Source organism: Haliotis rubra, unplaced genomic scaffold (assembly GCF_003918875.1).
Source record: "Haliotis rubra isolate DU_JTF1 unplaced genomic scaffold, ASM391887v1 Scf238, whole genome shotgun sequence".
Taxonomy (NCBI): Eukaryota; Metazoa; Mollusca; class Gastropoda; order Lepetellida; family Haliotidae; genus Haliotis; species Haliotis rubra.
The window spans coordinates 793,822-815,408 of NW_025766425.1; the positions used below are offsets into that span (position 1 = coordinate 793,822).

General features: G+C 38.3%; 1 protein-coding gene across 1 annotated transcript in view; it reads right to left on the reverse strand.

The window, feature by feature from the left end:
- The window catches only part of LOC124278486 (switch-associated protein 70-like), a 54,892-nt gene that overhangs the window by 20,988 nt on the left and 12,317 nt on the right, over nucleotides 1–21,587 (reverse strand). The window contains exons 2-3 of the mRNA XM_046714190.1: nucleotides 8,169–8,768; nucleotides 3,814–3,960 (exon numbers count right to left, since the gene is read on the reverse strand). Coding sequence (XP_046570146.1) covers nucleotides 3,814–3,960; nucleotides 8,169–8,768 — 747 coding nt within the window. The remainder of the gene's footprint in view (nucleotides 1–3,813; nucleotides 3,961–8,168; nucleotides 8,769–21,587) is intronic.

The following is a 21,587-nucleotide window of genomic DNA, read 5'->3' on the forward strand; positions in this document are numbered from 1 at the left end:
TTATCTTTAAATGGGCCCTTAAGCTATAGGCGTCACTTTTAGCAATAGAAAATATTATTTAAATGTTTCAACTGAAGCAATTACATGACCAGTTTTTTAATGATAAGAACCATTAAATATTCATCTAGATATGAACCATAAAGTATTCATCTAGATATGAACCATAAAGTATTCATCAATAAATATTTGTGTACATTACCATACATAATCGTAAAACTTATCATATTAGCCTATTAGTGTGTTTGTTGCAACTCTAGTATATATAATAACATCAGATCTTTCACAAAGGCATGAGGTGACCTCCTTCACACCCCTCTATTCTTGATACAAGAACCCAGTCTTACACATAAGGATATAAGGGATCATTGGCCATACTGCCACACCATTGAGACTATTGTCCGAACATGGCTCTAAGCATTATTGTCAGTCAATATTAATGTTATTATGTGGTTTAATATACCACTACATATCCTTCAACAAAAACTTTGATACAAATAATAGACAACAAAGGTTCAAAGGTACACCTTACAAGATTGGTTTTAGCTCTGATGTTCATCTTAGGTTATGGGGTGGTGGGGTAGCCTATAGTCTGTTTGCAGTGAAAACATACCGATGAATTTCACTTTAAACCAAAAAGTAAATCAAATAAAGTGAAATTAATATTGCGAATACTCACAATTTTACCTTGCCAATTGAACATTTAAATCTCAGAATTTTATTCTTCTTAGGACTGACTGACTGACTGAGTTTAGTTTTACGCCGCTTTTAGCAATATTCCAGCAATATCACGGCGGGGGACACCAGAAATGGGCTTAACACATTGTGCCCATGTGGGGAATCGAACCCGGGTCTTCGGCGTGACGAGCCAACGCTTTAACCACTAGGTTACCCCACCGCCCCTCTTCTTAGGATAAAAGTTGTTAACTAAATGATCATACATTCAAATAGCTATTATTGGTTTGTATTACAAAGGGGTAAGAGCAGTAGTTGGAACAGTGAAACAAATGCATGTGCGGTTCGTGATGAGCGTTAACTTAGACCAACTCTACTTGTTCTCGGTGTTTCATTTGATGTGCATACCCCCTTGTAATACAAACCAATAATACCGATTTGAAACTATGATAGTTTGGTAAACAACTTTTATCCTAAGTTGAATAAAATTCTGAGATTTTAATGTTCATTTGGCAAGGTAAAATTATGAGTGAGTTATTATTTTATTATTTAACGTCACATCGGCAATATTTCAGCCATATCGTGACGTAAAATTATGAGGATTCGGCATCGTAATTCCACTTTATCCGATTTACTTTTTTGTTTAAATTGAAATTCATCAGTACGTTTTCACTGCAAACAGACTATAGTGGTTAAAGCCTTCGTTCATCACGGCGAAGACCCTGGTTTGATTCACCACTAATGCAGAGCAACAGTATTTTTCTTTCTGTCTCTCATTGCCCGACAGACAAAAGATGTTTTGTCCACCAACAAGCTCATTCAGCTACTTCCTTCCAGTGCTGAGAGGATGGCTGTAGTTAGAGGTTAAGTGAAAAAAGTGAGTGCAGGGAATTAACTTTCTTCTTCCTTTACATCTCCTTTTTCAATACAATATCATATAATAAAGAGTTAAGAAACCATTTAATAACCAAAATGTCTAAATTTGTGACAGTATGATGATTCAATCTATTTCGATGATCTCTGCTGCTTTTCTTTGTTGTTCTCAGTTGTTTTTGTTTGCAATGCAATCTGAGTTATGGGTTCAAAATCGGCAAATTTCACAATATTTTCAGTGCAAAACAATACCCAGTCTCCACTATCCTCAGAAACAAATTCTGTTTGATGTAAAGGGAAAAGTAGCTGTGAAAATTATATGAATGGATCACTAAAAATCAGTGATGACTTCCATGTCTTCTTGAAATAGGTAAACATGTCCAGCCCTATCGGTGGCAGCCGCCATTCACAAATATTCCTACAATTGGAAATAGTTTTTGCCTGTCCCTCCACGTCAGTACACCTGCAAAGTGACGTTGTAAAACAAACCAGATAACCAAGAGATCCATGAACTGGAAAATCCAGTTTGATAATTTGGAATTATGTCTCTTGTGTAGAAGTACAGAGATTGCAGTGTTTATAAGTAAAGAAAAATGTTTGGGAAATGGATTTATCTCTGACCGATTTTGCAGTATTGCTGTATTTAAAATTCTCAAACACCAAAGAAAATCAACCAACTGACCCAGCTTAAGATCATGGCGACATGAAACACATGAAATACATGTTTGCAGTTTGCCAGACAACATGCCTAAACAATTGCTCACATGAACCGTCAGTTCAAATGAGCTGAACATGCAAAACACAAAACAAGAAAACAAAATGATCTTCACATAGCATTTGAAACATCATTTATAACCTACAAGTTTTGGTTAGTCATAATACTGTCAAACAAATAATTTCTGCAAACAATTCATGTGCATTTCAAGGTGGCCACCTCCAACTCTAGGGTCTGACCTTTTTATTCGTTAGGTTGGGCTGGGATCTGGGTTAGGGGCTGGGGCTGGGGTTAGGGATCTGGGGCTTGGGCTGGGGCTGGGATCTGACATCTGGGGCTGGGGATGGGGATAGGATCTGACATCTGGGGCTGGGGCTGGGGCTGGGACTGGAGCTGGGGCTATGTTTGGCTGGGATTGAAAAAAATTTAAATAGTCCCAGTTAATTCCTGCTGCAAACTATTATAAAAGCAAGCTTGTAATTAACAAAAAGTACATTAATGCAAGAGGTTTTATATAGGAAAGTTATTTTGGCTCTCTGTGAGTTGTAATTGAACACAAATCAGCATTTGAAGCTGTGGCTGAAAAATTCAAGCTCAACACACAATCCACCCCCATCACATCCCTCTCCTCCAGAATAGCAAATGCCGGACCCTTAACCTCGGTGTGCTACTGTATCACAATGTTAATTCAGGTTTTCACTCAATGTTCAGTGAAGTTGATAGATGTCTAGTGGAATTTTAAGCATTCTGTCATTTTGACTCACTTGCACCTTTGTTTGTTCATGGTTTCCAAAAATACAACAGGTTTCAAACTTTCTTTTTTTGGTCGGATTTACTGCTGGGAAAATACTTAGCAACACAGCTGAATGCAGTACATGCAGCCATAGAAAGAGCTCTTCTATGATAAAGAAGCATATTAATATGAAATGAATAAAGTTCAAAATCAGGTTTTTAAAGCAGAAACAATTCTGATTTAATTGTTTTCGAAAGAGATTGTAGAAATGTAATTGAATATGCTTAACTGGAATTTTTTGCAGTGATCATGACTGTAAAATATTCACAAACTTCACGATCAAATGCCAACCTTTATGTAGTGTTGACCAAGACCTATCACAATTTTGTCAAAATTCAAACTGCAGGAATTCTGCACCATGCAAAACTCAAGTCAAAGAACAAAAAGCAAGTCTACTGTAATGAAGGGGCAAGAATTATCTCTGAAATGTCATGATAAAGAATTAAAAAGTTGTTATCTATAAAAATTGTCATGAATTCACATTCTTTTAATACGTCTCAAAGATTTCAAGGACTTATCTCTACTGCAGCCACAAATATCAAATTCACACAATATCAACCTCACAGAAATGCACAAAAGCTATTCAAACCATACCTTGCATTAAATCATTCAGCATTTTCACACTGTGTGAATAAAAACTTGGTTTCGCATTCCACAGATTCATGTTATTTTCATGTTCTCTCAAACATTAGTATTCTACAGTATTTGTGGCCCATACCATGTATACAAATGAAGCATCTGACAAAATGTCTGTCCTTACCTCCACCTTACAGGTCTTGGTGACATCTATCGCTCCTTTCAGTTCCCTTTCGTCACACCCCGTGAAGTACCTCAACTCCTGGGCCGTCAGCACAAACCATCGCTCCTTCCAACTGGTCAGTCGGTTGCCAAATTTGCCCATGTGACCCTGCCAAAATAATCCAGTAGACTACAAGAACCACACTTGAAAACAAAGCGAGTGAGAAAGTGGGTGGGCGGCCGGGTGAGCAAGCAAGCTTGCGAGGGGGAGAGTGAGTGCAGTTTTACGCCAGTTTCACAATATTCCAGTAATATCACACCAGAAATAGGCTTCACACATTGTACCCATGTGGGGAATCGAACCCGGGTCTTCAGCATAAAAAGCGAACACTTTAACCACAAGGCTACCCCACCGCCCTCAAACAAAGATATCATAAACTGATTTGAGTTACATGAATAATTTTGAAGCAAATACCATATCAATAACATTAACCTTCACAATTGAAAGACAAAGATAAGGTTTACATAAAACATGAATGGAACTGGAATATTGGAAATGACTGCCTTGGCAGCTGCACACTTAAATATCCAATGTAGTTTTATCTAACTAATTTTATCGGTTCACAATTTTGCAGTGTATTAAAAAAGCAAACACAGTTGTTGAAATGGAAACAAAATAGATACAATTTTCAATAAAACATATCATAATCATGATTTTCCAGTTTAGGTATGACGTTTGTTTATACATGTATAGTCCATTTGGCTCAAAAGCGGACCGATGAACTGCAATCTAACTCGAAAACTAATAAATATATAATACTCAATGAAACACTGATCATAATCAAAACATCAGACCAACTCTGTGATTTGTTTGCAGAATTTTTTTCCTAAGATTCAAAAAGTTGTTTAACAAACTATCATTAAAATTTTGACACAGTTCACTATTTGTTACGAGGGAAGAGTGCAGAGAAAGGGACAGCCTGGTGATTGAGAAGCATGTGCACAAGTGCCGACAAAGTTATTGATTCATTAACCTGTGCTGTGCCGTCTCCATTCTTTCTCGCACACCTGGCTGTCCCTTTCTGTGCACTCCTCTCTCGTAACAAATAGTGAACTGTGTCAATATTTTAATGATAGTTTGTTAAACAACTTTTTTATTTCTAGGACATAAATTCTGCAAAACCCTCACAGAGTTGGTTGGACGTTTTGATTATGATCAGTGTTTCATTGAGTATTTTTTGTTAATTAGTTTTCGAGTTAGATTGCAATTCATCGGTCCGCTTTTGAGCCAAACGGACTATAATGTTAAATGTTTTATCTTTGCAAATGTGACTCAGGTGTCAAGGATAATCAGTCATGGATGACACTATGCAGAATGGAATTGATACCACTTTATCTTTCATGTGTTATCAGTGACATGCAAGCCACCCTTACAAATTGGCCAAGGATTTGTTTACTTGTTATAACACCTTATCTGATATGATCACAATGATAACAAATCATGAAGTGATTTTTAATAAACTGTTTCAACTTCATGATCAGATGTTAGGTTCAAGTGGCGCCAATGTAGCGGCAATAAAATTTCCGAGTCCCATGTTGGGATTCGAACCAGTCCTGATCTGAAGTCGCATGCCTTGTCCACATGACCAAAGAGGTTATCCACTTCAGCAAGCTGGCATGGTATTTTAGGATGTCATCTGTGGGATGACTCTACGCATTGCTACATACTCCCCTGTCAACTGGAGGTACATCCCAAGCCACATAGCAGGGTACTGTGACTTATGTTGCTCAAATTTCATATGAACATCCTCAGCCCAACGTTGGATGCCAATGAAGCAGCCATAACATTTCCAAGTCCAAAGACCAAAGAGGTTAACCCCGTCAGCAAGCTGACAAGGTAAGGATGTTATCTGTGCGATGACTGCACACAAGGAAGTGGGTTTATCATCATTTTCAAGATTACTGAACTTACATATCAATGTACATGTCAACAAGAAGATGGTAGGGTAGCCTTGACGGTGAAAGTGTTTATTAGTCAAGCTGGAGATTTTGCATACACACATTCTGGCACTTTTAGCAGATCCGCAGCAGTGCTCCCAGTTTGTTGCTGGTTTTATGTCTGTATGCACGTGTTTTTCCTACGGCATATGGCATTTGGTGACCAATATGTAATGTTATTTTTTCCTGCTGATTTCAATCATTTTACAATAAAGAAGTCTGCACTGCAATTAGTTTTTGTTTATTTTTTGCGACGGTGTGAAAGAACCCTGTATCGGTCTTATGGGTTATATTCCCTCAATATGCCCTGTCTCTGTCAACCAAGTTCCTAAAGTATATGGGGAGACTTGACTCAAGGCAACCATATTGAAAATCAGATTCAATCATGAATAAATTCAGATGGCATCATTGTGGAAATAAGCATCTTCCTTTGGTTTCTGCTGTGATTAGTTTAACAGTGCCATTATGTGACTTTTGGAAGAGTATAGGAGCATGATCAAAGTGAAAAGGTCAAGGAAAGGTCAAAATATAAAACACTGTGAAACATGGAATGTATATACGTGAGTCAAACTCCTAACTCACCAAATGCCAGATTCCATTATGTTTTGAATAAAAAAATTTGAGTAAGGGCCATAAAAAGTTTTAACTTTCAATATGGTCAAAGGTCAAGGTCAGATTGAGATCAAAATTTAAATTATTGCAAAAACAGACCATAGAAGATGAGCAGTGTTGAAGTTCAAGACAAATCACATACTAAATCTGGATAATTCTGAATGAAAATTACTAGAACGTCTAGGAAATATGTTGTTTTTTTATGACCAGCAATGCGGATATATTGAAAAAGGGTGAGGTGAGGTAAAATGGGTTTTAACATCCCACTTAAGAATATTTTGCTCATATGACGACGCATGTGTGTGTATGTGTGGCTGCTTGTACTAGCCCAGACTTAAGCTGGTTTTATAGTGCTAGCTCAATCAGATGCCATGCCACAGTGAAGCATGAATACCCCACTCAGACACATTATACTGACTCGAGCCGACCAGTCCTTGTTGTACCTAGTAATGCCAAGCGCCAGGCAGGGACCAACAAGTACCATATTTTAACGTCTTTTGGTATGATGCGGCTGGGGATCGAACCCGCGACCTTCAGCTCTCCAGGCTGCGCTTTTCTAACTAGCACTACACCATGGACCTTCAGCTCTCGGTGGTAGCTTACTAAGCACTACAGAAGGTAGGGAACATATACATACATGAAGGTGGTCATTGAAAAAGGAATTCAAACAACCAGAACAAAATGGGGTGTCACTTTTGTCATAAAGAGTTTGATGCATTAGCTTAATGTGTCCTCTGCCTTCAAAACATGTTCAAAGACTATTTAGTATATAGTGCCAGCACTTTGACAGAAGGTAGGGAACATAGTCAAAGTATACAGGTTTAATATATGTAAACAAATTAAAATATTGTGAAAACCTAAACATATATCATGTAAACGGAAAAACTACAAACAACACATATTCCAAATTTCATTACAGATGAACAAACATTTCAAAGGAAAGAGAATTAAGCTTTCAGTATGTCTAAAGTGCACAGGTCAAATGACAATCATATTTAAAATATCGCCAGAAAATGGTGAACATATTGGAAATGAGACACAGACATTTTTAACAAGTTGGGGGTCTTTATTATGAGCAATTTTCATTATGAGCAATTACCCAGGAATTGACATAAAAAGCCCTCAAAGAGACTGCTACCAGACAGGCCATTTATCTATAGTTGTGAACATCACTTGTGTCCCTTTTCTGAGAGTTACTGAATAGTTTGAGGTTGTGATCAATCAGAATATGTGATGATCAGCTGATGATTTTTGATCTTTTGATCTTTTGATCTATATTTTATACCGGTAAGTTGTGACTTATGATACAGCTGATAATACTGAAGATGACATAGATGAAACATTGGAGGAGATGAAATGCAGTTTGTTTTTGTTGCTCTTTAAAGGATGTACAGTTACATGACATAATTCCCCTGATCTGTACAGCATAAAGTAACACCTGTGTTAAGGGCTTTAATATGACAATTTATATTCTGTTTTATACCACCCTTGATGCAGTGTAGGAAAAAACTGAAAAAGAAAACTGAATTGTTGCTTTCTCCGACCTACAAGTGAGTGAGTGAGTTTAGTTTTATGCCACTTTTAGCAATATTCCAGCAATATTACAGCAGGGGGATCATAAATTGCTTCACACATTGTTAACCATATGGAGAATCGAAACCCGGGTCTTCGTCGTGAAAACTTAACGCTTTAACCACTAGGCTACCCCATCACAAGTATTTATCTGTTAAAAAATCCACAAAAGCAAACAGAAAATAGAGTGCATACCTTCTTCAGTGTATCTCCAATAATCATGTCATGCACTTCGTGTATCCCTTGAGAAAGGTCCATCGCACTCAGATCATGAAAACAAGCCTCTAGTCCGTCAAGAAAAGCAGGAAAATCCACCAACTGATCACCTAGCTGTGGATTATCTCCCTTCCTGGAAAACTCCCGCTTGCGGTCGGGACAGAGCCCCAGGCCCCGGGACATGATACAGCACACATGCTGTGCCTCTTCCACGTCAATTGTCAGCGGGAAAATAACCTTACCATCATCCTCACTCACTTCCACACAGAAATTAAACACCTTGACCAACTTGAATATTTCCTTGTCGTACATCTTCTGCACCTGCCCAGTGTCATTGTTGGGTTTTTTCAAGTATTTTGTTTCACATAGCATCCAGCAAATATTGTCTATTTGCTCCAAGATGTGAGATGTGGAGCTGCTGCTGAGGTTGCCGTTGAGTTGAAACAACAAGTTGTTTTCGATGACCTCGTAGAACTGGGTGAAGTTCAAGGCCTGCCATGGTGTTGAGTATTCTATGTCGTCCAGCAGTTCCTCTGCCTTCTCCAGATCAAACACATGCCCAATATTGTTCGTAAACACCTGTAAAAACAAAGAATAATTGATAAATCAGTCAAGCTTTTTGATTCATAAACATACTACACAAAAGTTTAGAGCCACGACAAATTACCGACAGACACAAGAAATAAGTATTTTAACAGTGTTTGCCCTGGGCTTAAAAATTAGGAGTCATCATGACTCCCTGGTGTCATAAGAGAAGGGTCATGGACATGTACTGGGGAGTCAACTTCAGTTTGGAACAGGTAAGGCAGGTCAGGTATTTAATCAGCACTGAGCGGTTAACTAGCAAACATTTAGTTTTAGAAGTTTAGATTATCTGAACCCAGGGCCTAGTAGCATTGTGTCAACAATGATGCAAGCTTCTAAATTCACTGCGTATTTAAGGTAATTTGTGCGTCAAATAAGTAGCTTTTCTACGACATGGCAAACACTGTTTTTAACCACTTTAGTCATGTATGTCCTTTAACTCCTTTTGAGTACTATATAACCTTGTCAATCCAAACTTACTGATGACACAATTCTCTTGTTTACTAAGATAAAAGCTCAGAGCATCATCAGGCTTATGGGGTAGATGATGTTTTCACTTTTTGGTGCGCGCGTGCATGCGTGTGTAAGCCTCTGTACGTGCCTGCACATGTGTCACTCAGTAAGATTCCAGCCGTATGACAGCCATCTGCATATAATCAAGTTTGGGCCAGATAATCCAGTGATTGACCCACTGTATCATGGCATGAAGACACATTATCAACCAACTCACAGACCTTCTGTCCATTTTGTCACCTGTTACTACCAGCAGAGATTGCAAGGGACAAATTCTAACCCAAAATTCCAAAGTATATTTTTATCTGTAAATATCCAAGATTATCAAGGATTTTACTTCTTAAAAGAAGCTAAAAAACACCTAAAGCTATTGCATTCATTTTTATCTGCTAAATGCCAAAATTTTTCAAAGTCTTTTTTTATCTGCTAAATGCCAAAATTTTTCAAAGTCTTTTACGACATAGCTAAGTATAGATCTCAAGCCACCCACTTGCACTTTCAAGGCAGGTTCTCTATCCATTGGACTAAAGCAGTCTCTTATAATTTGTGATCAAAGCAAATTATTGTTGCAAATCCTCTGTATTTTCGTAACCACTGTTGAAAATAATGATCCCGACAGTAACATCAAGGCCTGTACGTAACGACTGCAAACAATCTCTATTGTGTGTATATAACGCCCCTGGCAAAGTATAATGTGTAATCTCTCATCTACTGTCAGTTACCTTCATCTGAATACCAACCCACAAACTGTATCTCCAACACTGAGCTGTGTAGCTGTGAGCAGTTTTAAAGCATATTCATAATTCAATATTAACAACTGCATCAGGACAACTTCTTTGAGTGGCATTTAGAAGTTGGTGTGATGAACAACAGGGAGAGTTATAAGGACATACAACTTCTCTATTATTAATATGAGCGACATTACGGTGTTGTGAATCAGAACAAAGGCACAGAAGAATATTTCAGCCTATATATCTACCATATTTCCTCCAATAAGTGCCCAGGCACTTATTTTTAAATGGACTTCCAGACCTGTCACTTTTAAGAGGCCCGGTGCTTATATTGTGCTTATTGGGTGAAATTAATTGTTAGTGAGCGTTATGTCAAAGTTAGGGACCATTCCTTAATTTAATAAATCTATTTTTGGATCAAGGGAGAATACATTCATAAAGAATGTACCCGGTGCTTATTAAAAGCCTGGTACTTATTTCTTAAACCGCTGTTTTACCCCTTGCACTTTATTGGAGGACATACAGTATTTATGTCTGTGCATACAAACAAAATGTCTCCATTCCAGTATTCACAAAATACAAAAAAGGTTGAAGACAAAAACACTTCTCCTTCCAGAACTAAAACAAGATATTATATTCATGATATATATATTAAAGCTTGACATTTTCCACTTGTCCTAAAAAAAACATCCAGACAATCAAATGATTATCTAATTGTTTTCAAACATATTTCAGGAGACTGGGGAACATAAAATTGAAAAAAATACATATCTCTGGGTATGACCTTTAAAGCAATAAAAGTACAACAACAAGAAAAAACAGGATCACAGCATCATGGCTCACCCGGATATATAATCAATGGCTTTGACTGATACACTGGAATATTGCTGATTGTGACATAAAACCACAAAGAAAGAAAAAATTTCTGACTGGCCTATAACTGCAGAATCTGCACAGTGCCCCGAAGTTCTGTCACGTATGTTTCTATGTCCCGACCCATGAAGATCTTAGTTAGAATTGTTCTTCAGCAACCCATGCTTGTCGTAAGAGGCGACTGACGGGTTCGGGTGGTCAGGCTCGCTGACTTGGTTGACGCATGTCGTATCCCAGTTGCGTAGATCGATGCTCATGATGTTGATCACTGGATTGTCTGGTCCAGACTCTATTATTTACAAACTGCTACCATATAGCTTGAATATTGTTGAATGCGGTGAGCAAGACAACCAACCCACCATAGTACCAATCACTGTAGACCGTCTCCTTGGTGTAGTGGTTAGAGCCTCCGCCCGGAGAGCGGAAGGTCACGGGTTCGATCCTCGATTTATTTCAGATATGCTGAAGATCAATTCTAGCCCATGGCCCCTATTCTCGAAAGGATCCTAGCCCTAGGATATCATATATAATAATAATAAATGTGAACTTATAATGCGCCTTTTCCATGCACAAGGCCCATGCTCAAAGCGCTAACAAAGTGAGTGGATAATAATACATATATACAATAAGGGACTAGTTGCTAGTCATAATGCAGTGAAAACAGGTGAGTCTTGAGAAGTCGTTTGAAGGAATAAAAGTCAACTGCTGATTTAATGGTGATAGGGAGAGAGTTCCAGAGTAGAGGGGCAGAGCAGACAAAGGATTTCCTTCCAAAAGTTTGCAGTTTGAACCGAGGCACAGAGAGTAGGTTCAGATTCTGAGAACGGAGCTGTCTTTCTGGAGTGTACGGGGTAAGGAGTTCCTTCAGGTATTCTGGGCCTATGCCATTGAGGCATTTGTAGACAAAACACAATATTTTAAAGTCAATTCTTGATTTAACAGGCAGCCAGTGGAGGTTTTTCATGACAGGTGTTATGTGTGAGCTTTGAAGTTCTGCTTATGATTCGGGAGGCTGTATTTTGGACATTTTGCAATTTTGATAGCAGCTTCTGAGAAATACCAAAAAGGAGGCTATTGCAGTAATCAATTCTTGATATAACAAGTCCCTGGACCAGACCGTGAGCTGCATCACGACTGATGAGATGGCGTATTCTGCCAATGGCTCGTAGATGAAAGAAGCATATTCTGCAGAGTTGATTTACATGAGTGTCCATCGCCAGGTGTGAGTCAAGTGTAACTCCAAGGTCTTTAACAGAGTCGACAGCTTGTATCTCTGCATCTGCTACCAGAACAGTTTTGGTGGTAATTTGTTTTTTGCATTTGCCTGGATCCAATAACCATCACCTCAGTTTTGTCATCATTTAACTTTAGCAAGTTGTTTGTCATCCATGACTTAACATCTTTAGTACAGTCTGTTATTTTATGAAGACCAGTGTGAAAGTCCTTGGGAGTTGAGTTTTTCTGAAGTTGAGTGTCATCTGCAAACAAATGATGGGAAATGCCATGTTTGTCAATTACGTCTGCAACATCGGTCGTGTATGCTATGAAAAGAAGCGGACCGAGTACCGATCCCTGGGGGTACACCACAGTGGACCAAGGAGGTTTGTGATTTGATATTGTCTAACAGGACAGTCTGACTTCTGCTTTCGAGATAAGATTGTAACCAGATGAGGGGTACCCCATGGATTCCAAATTGGCCCTTGAGTCTTTCCAGAAGGAGTTGGTGGTCGATTGTATCGAAGGCAGCAGAGAGGTCAAGCAAGATAAGAGTAGCTAGTTTGCCTTCATCAACAGCTGTAAGTAAGTCGTTGGAGACTCTGAGGAGGGCTTACTATCCTAGGGTCTTGGATAGGTGTCCTACCTTATTCTCGAAAAGTATCCTAGCGCTAGGATATTCTAACTTAGAACAAATACTAGGATAGGTTCTGACTTGTCTATCTTAGTGGAAGTCAACATGGTGTGGTTCTTGTTTGTTCACCAATATTGACGTTGTCAAACAAAAGAACTCGCCTAAATTACATTTGAAGTTACAACAGCACACAGTTTTGATGAGTTAAGAAGGGTTAATTATAATTTCTTCTTGATCTACTGGGGCGGTTGGGTAGCCTAGTGGTTAAAGCGTTGGCTCGTCACGCCAAAGACCTGGGTTCGAATCCCCACATGGGCACAATGATTGAAGCCCATTTCTGGTGTCCCCCGCCGTGATGTTGCTGGAATATTGCTAAAAGCGGCGTAAAACCAAACTCATTCAGTCAGTCTTGATCTACTAAGTGCACCAAAAGCTGAATTTCACCGCTTTCAAGCTTTTTACATCGATTTCTAGTCTTACCATTTATCTTGTAAATGAGATTGTAGTTGCCCATTATTCACTGTATGTGTGTTTTTTATGGAATGAATCATGGGTAATATTTAGGGGAATCCCCAACTTAGTGAATGTTTTTCTATCTCACCTACTGAAGAGCTCGCTATCCTAGCTGGGATCGGTAGCTCAAGTTAGGACAGGGATAGGATCGTTTCGAGAATGAGTCTTATCCTAACGGTAGGATGTCCTAACTCCTGTCCTAACTAGTTAGGTTCTGTCTCAGCTGGGACACTTTCGAGAATAGGCACCCAGACCTTCACATGTTACAGATACCTATATGACAGTATATAGCTGTACAATGGAATTTTTTCAAATACAAAGCCCTACTAATAAGCTTTTGAGTTGAAATAAAACAACATTAGACTCATTGGCGGATCCAGAGGGGGGTTCAGGGGGTTCGGAACACACACACACACACACACACACCTTTTTGAAAATAACTAAAGACCACATTGAAGTTAATGTTTTGCAGTGGCAGAGCCAAGGTGGGGTTCAAACCCCCTGAACCCCCCCCAACTTTGAAAATTTCTGGATCCGCCTATGTGACTTTGTGTGCTCAACCCAAAACAGCACAAGATAACATAACATAAAACAACAATAACATATCTTTACTTTAAAACCATTATTACGCATTTAGCATATAATCGCACCTACAAAAGTCCTAATGACAAAAAACTAAATTAATTCTATCATTGTTCTTGTTCTTTTTGTTAGACACAAAACAAAAAGGAAAGAATAAAAATTGAATTAATTTAACAAATAAATATTATCCCCAAAATATTATGCAATTACCATGACATCGTAGTATTTGTACATACAAACGTAATAATGACAAAACTAAATTAATTCTATTTTGTGTCTTGTTCTTTTTGCTTTGTAAGTAATGGCCCTTCATTTCTATAAGCTGCCAGCTGTTTGACCCTCCATTAATCTTGTGGTGGGACATCAGTCAGTCACGCTCTGCAGGTCATGTTTACACAGGCTTTACCTAATGCTAAAACCTTCCTACAATACTTACCGGTACATGAACACTCAAGCAAGTGAAGGAAGTGACCTTTGACATTTATTATCCTTTTCATAGTTATGCTGTTGAATTTGTTGGGTTTCTTCCTTCTATGACAAAACAGTAGCTTGGGACTTTACATATCTTAGATAATTATTTTGCCCCAAATATGACTGACTGACTGAGTATGGTTTTCGCCACTTTAAGCAATATTCCAGCAACATCACCGCGGGGGACACCAGAAATGGGCTTCACACATTGTACCCATGTGGGCGGTCTGTAAATTCGACCCAGACAATCTGATCAACAGCATGAGCGAGCCAACCGATGACATGTGTAACCACTAGAGAGCCTACCACCTGCCCGTTAGCCCAAATATGAAAATGAATAAATAGGAACCCGGTGTGCTTAACCACTAGAAATTTAATAAATAGGAACTGTGCTTAAGAAATTTAATACGAACTGTGCTAAAGATATCAAATAGGAACTGTGCTCAAAGATATCAAATTGGAACTGTGCTTAAGAAATTTAATTGTAACTGTGCTTAACATATTAAACAGGGACTGTGCTTAAACTAAGTTAAAGATATCAAATAGGAACTGTGCTCAAAGATTTCAAATAGGAACTGTGCTAAAGATATCAAATTGGAACTGTGCATAAGAAATTTAATTGGAACAGTGCTTAACATATTAAACAGGGACTGTGCTTAAACTAAGTTAAAGATATCAAAATGGGAACTGTGCTAAATATATCAAATTGGAACTGTGCATAAGAAATGTAATTTGAACTGTGCTTACAGATATCAAATTACAACTGTGGCCAAATGTCACTTGCTCATTTCCAGCCTGGACATTGTCATTTCCAATTTTTGAGTAACTACCATAACTGGTTTCCTTTTTCAGTATGACCGAAGGTTGGTGGTCAAAATAAATGCTGCTTGAGGACAATTGCACTGAACCCATCAACTAACTACAAATGTAAGAACTTTCATTACACTGTAAACAAAAGTTACTAAGCAGCTGCCACACATATTTTGGTTCAATATGTCCTGTGATCCTTCCATGGATCTGCCACAGATTTGAGAATCTGACATGGATTATTGTCCAGCTATAGATCTGCAGAGCTACAGATAACTTTTAGGTCATTGAGTTATGTACTCGCTTGTGTTCATCTCAATTGGGTATCCTAATTTTCCTTTGAGTAACCAAATAAATTGTACTCAGCTCACTCAAACTGAATTGGGTATTTTGCCATTTTCTATTAATTTTAAAAATATAATATAGCTTATATATTAGTGTTTGTTATTTATATTTAATCTGTAATATGAGAAACGATAAGAAAGACTGCAAGTTGTCAAGTTCATGTCCTGAAATAGAACCTCTCAATAAACCTCAGTTATTTTATCTATCCACCAGTACGCAAGCTAAGATTTGACATTTTTGTGTGTACGCATGTAAGATCGCATTTATTGAGTATTTACAAAAATTCAAGCGTACTTGTACGCAATAGATTTAATAGGAATTGGGTTTTCACATAAATATTTGCATAATTTACACAGATACACAGCTTATCTGTACCTCTGGATCTGCCACAGATTTGCAGGGAAAGAAACCTTTCAAAATTTTCAACAAGACCACAGGACCAGTGAGTGGACAATAATTAGTGGTCCTGTCTGTACCTCGCTGGTCCAAAATAACAAAATAACATAGATTTACTTCACTATCAATACAAAATTCACTGGCCACCAGGACCACTGCAAACTTATCATTTAGTGTTCGTGATAAATTTTTACTAGCCACGGACCACAGGACCAGCGTAAATTTCGCACACTGGATTTGAGAATCTGACATACATGTATATCATGACATGGATCCCTGTCCGAATATAATTATCTCAAACGTTCTCTCATAAACTGAGCAGACTGTGATTTTGGGAAAAGTCACCACCCAATAAAAATTGCAATGTGCACTCAAAGCCGTGTGATCTTCAATATCCTTCCTGAATCAATATACATGAAGACAAGGTTCAAAATGCCATGAAATAGGCAATGAAACCATAAAGGCACTGTTAAAACAAGTTCCCAGTGAAGATAAGGTGAGGTGAGGTGAAATTGGGTTTAACGTCGTGCTTGAGAATATTTTGCTCATATGACGACGTGCATGCGTGTGTATGTGTATGTGCGGCTGCTTGTACTAGCCCAGACTGAAGCTGGTTTTAGCCCACTGAGATACCATGCCGCAGTGAAGCATGGATACCCCACTCAGACACATTATACTGACTCCGAGCCGACCAGTCCTTGTTGTACCCATTAATGCCGAGCGCCAGGCAGGGACCAACAAGTACCATATTTTAAAGTCTTTTGGTATGACGCGGTCGGGGATCAAACCCGCGACCTTCCACTCTCCGGGCGGACGCTCTAACCACTACACCACGGAGGCGGTCTTCCAGTGAAGGAGACATTCAGGAAATGCTGATTATTACATGGTGATGATTAGTTCTGTCATAAAAGGTAAAAATGCACATTTCAACTAGACAAACATACATAGTCATGAATACATTATAGTTTAGCACTTCATTATTCATGAAATAAATATGTGAATTCAAGATATGAATTATCATCTTCTACACATGCTCAATCAATAGGAACCGGTGATACATTCTAAATTACCACTACAGATTATTTTAAAAAATCAAAGACTTCATAGATGGTTCAAAATATATTTAACATTCAAAAGGGCATTTAACATTCCAAACATTCCAACTAAACCACATGATTGCTTATCACACTTGACAAAAGTTGTTTTTATGACAAAATTATGAGCAGACATATTCCGCATTATCAGTGTGCATGAAAAAAGCATGTATGCATGAATGAACAGTCATTCTACCATGACTTCAGTAAACACTGGATTGTGATTGGTTAATTAAAGTCATTCAGAGGTATATAATCACGTTATACAGGTCTCTGTTTTCCGTGCGCAATCATACATGGTTTACGGTAATGCACTATTTTTGTCTGCCCACTAACATGGCGGACACCGAACAACCTACCGATGCATCGATAAATTACGGCGATTTTACTGTCGGAAATTACACATATGTCTTTAAAGATGGATTTAGCGATGACGGGCACGACTCACTACTTGCGTAAATCACAGCAATAGGTGTTTATACATACAAAAGTACTTCAAAGCATGGAAACAAATATTCAGTCGAACAAGATAAAAACATCGCCTGCTTTCGAATAAAAAAAATTCAGCAAAAACAAATATGTTTACGTTGATTCTATGTTATGTCAGAATAGATCCAGCAATAGACTGCTACAAAATTTCCGTGTTAAATTTATTATCATCTTTCGTCAACGATATCGCCACTGATCTTGATCCGGTAACGGAGGATGCATTAACATCGAACGCCGAAGAAATTTTAGATTCTAATGCCTTCCGTCCACATAAATAAACAGTTGGGTTATCAATTCAAACAAAATGATATTTTGAAATTTGTACTGTTTCAAATTTAGCGGTAGTAAAACACAATTAGATCTACAGAATCTGCAAACCGTTCTGTTTAGCCCAACATATTTTTTTCTAAATGTATAATATCGTTGAAAAAGTTATTTAGCTTAGTCATGATCCCTCTTATCCATTACACTGCTTGATCTAAAGTAGTCTATTAAAGTATAATTAATTACCTTACGTGTTTATGCCAGAGGTACACCCTCGTGTCCTGATCCATCCTTTTGGAAATATCACCACAAATCTGGCTCTTTGTCAACAGACTTCGCGAACATGCCAGCCAATCCGATTCAATTTGAATTCACTACACTTTGAAGCCACTAGGTCACAAAACACTTTCCAAAATGTAGAAAATAATATCCGTGAGAATCGAATTTGAGCACAAAGTACACATGAGTGTGTAAGAGTCACCACAGCTGTCCGCATGAGCAGACGAGAGGTGCGTGAAATCGTCAAGTTGACAGAGGCAAAAATTCAACAGTATCTAAATTGATTTAACAACACGGACTTCTCGTTACAGCAAAAGTGCCCTACTCTTAAATTTTGTACCAGTACCAGTAATTAGATATCAAAGACTATCTCAGTCATACAATCAGGTTAACCTTGCGCAAACTGTCAGTGTCTCTCCTGTCGCATCTTTCCAAATGTAAACAATGACTTGAGAAAAGGTCAAGGCCATGAGGTTGCTGCCACTATTCTGGTGGGGAAAGGGTCTGGTGGAATTTTCAAATGTGAACCAAGCTTTTGAAACTTATTTGATATATGTTTTCCAACTTATCAGTTAATGATTGGTGATTGATGCATTGAAAAACAAAACGTGATTTGTTATTACTGAATCTGGAGTTTGTTAGTCATTGACGGTTTGCCACCAAACACCCCCGTTTCGGGCGATACCACTTGAGATTGGAATCTTGAGGCCACTTCAATGTATTGACTCGTAACCAAAGAAAGAGCTCCACCTGAAATTGTTCATAAAATTGTCATGGTAGAATGGAGATAAACCTACTGTGTTGGAAAATCAGAGGTATATAGCGAAATTATAATAGCTCTAAATTGTTCATTTAAAAACCTCTCACGCTGGCGTTCGGTTTTAAATGAAATTTAGAGCTATTATAATTTCGTTATATACCTCTGATTTTCCCACACAGTAGGTTTATCTCCTAATTGTAATATGCAACCTATTGTTCAGCAGTAACCACGGTAACTGGAACTTAATTAATTACTGAGGAAGTGAAGAACAGAATTTTGTTCCTGTGTGTGCAGTCGTGGATGAACATGATGAAAATGCCATATATACACTAGGGCTATAAGAGATTATCTGGAAATTGTTATAAGTTTCTAATATGATATATTTGCAATATATGGTATTCAGTGTTTCTGCATATTGGGTAAAAATAATTAAAAAAAATAAAAAGTTTTATTACTATCATAACTATTTTTATAATTTTACCTAAAATCTGACTGAACTTTATTCACAAGTGATCATTCTCATCAAAATTGATTCAGAAAATACAGAAGCAAGGAAATGACTTTCACCCACATTGTTATCTCCCCTGTATCCATGACTACAAAATGGCAGCAACTGACCACTCCAGAAGCACACAATACTAATGGCATCTACATGAGCAACACTTTGTCTTTACTTGGCTTATCGCCTGCGGATTAGTTCAGTTTGCATTATAATGAAAAACATCCAAAGCCAACTTTTTTTATTACAGCATACCATCCCATGATCACAGATCCTGCCGTTCCCAAGGGAAGCAACTCACATTCGCCACAGATGAATGGACCACCCATGCCCCTAGTCAGTTTATGAATGCTAATTGAGAAGAGCCACTTAATGAGAAGATCTCTTACCAGTTAGCCAAAATGAACATAAAGAACTTTCATCTTCTTTTTATTCTTTGATATAACGTTTCGGGAATGTTCCGGTCCAATCATCAGGTACTGGGGATGGAACAGGTCCCAAAACATTGTATCAAAGAATAAACAGAAGATGAAATCCAGAAAAAATTTAAGTTCATCAAATAGCATCTTCTAAAATGCCAATCAAGCATCCAGTTAGCCAAAAGTTGAAATTATTTTTGGTATAGGAATGGTAGGATACTGGTTTATATTATGACGTGACATTTCGATATAGATTCTAATATCTTTGTCAAGCAAGAGCGAAGTACTACAGCACAGAACAGACATATGTACATAAAACAGGAAAAAAATACAACATGATGGTATGAGTGAGTGAGTTTAGTTTTACGCCGCACTCAGCAATATTCCAGCAATATGGCGGTGGTCTGTAAATAATCGAGTCTGGACCAGACAATCCAGTGATCAACAGCATGAGCATCGATCTGCGCAATTGGGAAACCGATGACATGTGTCAACCAAGTCAGCGAGCCTGACCACCCGATCCCGTTAGTCGCCTTTTACGACCAGCATGGGTTGCTGAAGACCAATTCTAACTTAGATCTCACGGTCGGGACATAGAAACCTTTGGGGCACTGTGCAGATTCTGCACTTATAGCATAGTCGCCTTTTATGACAAGAATGGGTTGCTGAAGACCTATTCTACCCCTGACCTTACATGATGGTATGAAGGTAAGGGATGACAATGGTACAAGAATCTTCACTTAAACGTCACATCATAATATAAAAAAGAAATTGTCATCCATTAAGTATCCTTCCTTTCTTATTGTTCATCAATGCCAGCCAAACAGATAATATTAGGGATGACATATGAGACTTTCTTAGTGAGTGCTGCCTTGAAACTCGGGATCCTACTGTGATTCAAACACAATCTGGTATTTCTTAGAGGCACAACTCAACATACTAACAGTCCTTTAGAGTGAGTGAGTGAGTATGGTTTTACGCCGCTTTTGCACATGGTTGGGACACCAGAAATGGGCTTCACACATTGTACCCATTCCAACCCGGGTCTTCGGCATGACGAACGAATGCTTTAACCACTAGGCTACCCCTCTGCCCCCACAGTCCTTTAGAGTGAGTGAGTATAATGGTTCTATGCCGCTTTTAGCAATATTCCACCAACATCAAGGCGGGGACAACAGAAATGGGCTTCACACATTGTACCCATGTGGGGAATCGAACACAGGCCTTCGGCGTGACGAGCAAATGCTTTAACCACTAAGCTACCCCACTGCCCCACAGTCCTTTAGAAGACTAGTCTGATATTGCTCCTTATTGAAAATGAAACCAAGCTTGAAGAGACATCCTTCCAGTCCAGACAACTACTGTAAACTGAAGATCATTATTCCTCAGAATCTGTAGCAAGTTCCCTTTAACAAGGCAGAATGTTGCCTTCTTACTATGTGGAAAAACTGATGCATGATAACTGATTCAGAATTATCACCCTCAAATGTTACTTGTCATTCATGATCAATGAGGACAGCCATCTTTGAGGTTTACATGTTAGAAGATAAGCATGAATTATATGACTGCATTCATGAATGTGAACACTGTGACACTAACTCTGTTAAACACTATCACTGTTCTACTTCATGATGATATTTATTCAACAGACCGGTCGCTACATTACACTGTGTGTGGTCCGTTAGATAGATAGATAGATAGATAGATAGTTGAAAGTTTAATAGGTGTTCAGGCAACTGGGCCCATTTACACCTTGCCCATCATAAAGGTTTGCTAAGTTTCTACATTTTATAAAGTAGTTAAGCTGCCACACGCTTGAATGTAAGCAAGAATGACATTCTGAACATCATTGCGAGTGATATTACTTGAACACAACAGTCCAGTCAATGAGATGTCAATATTAAGAGCTGTCAAAGATTCAACCATCGC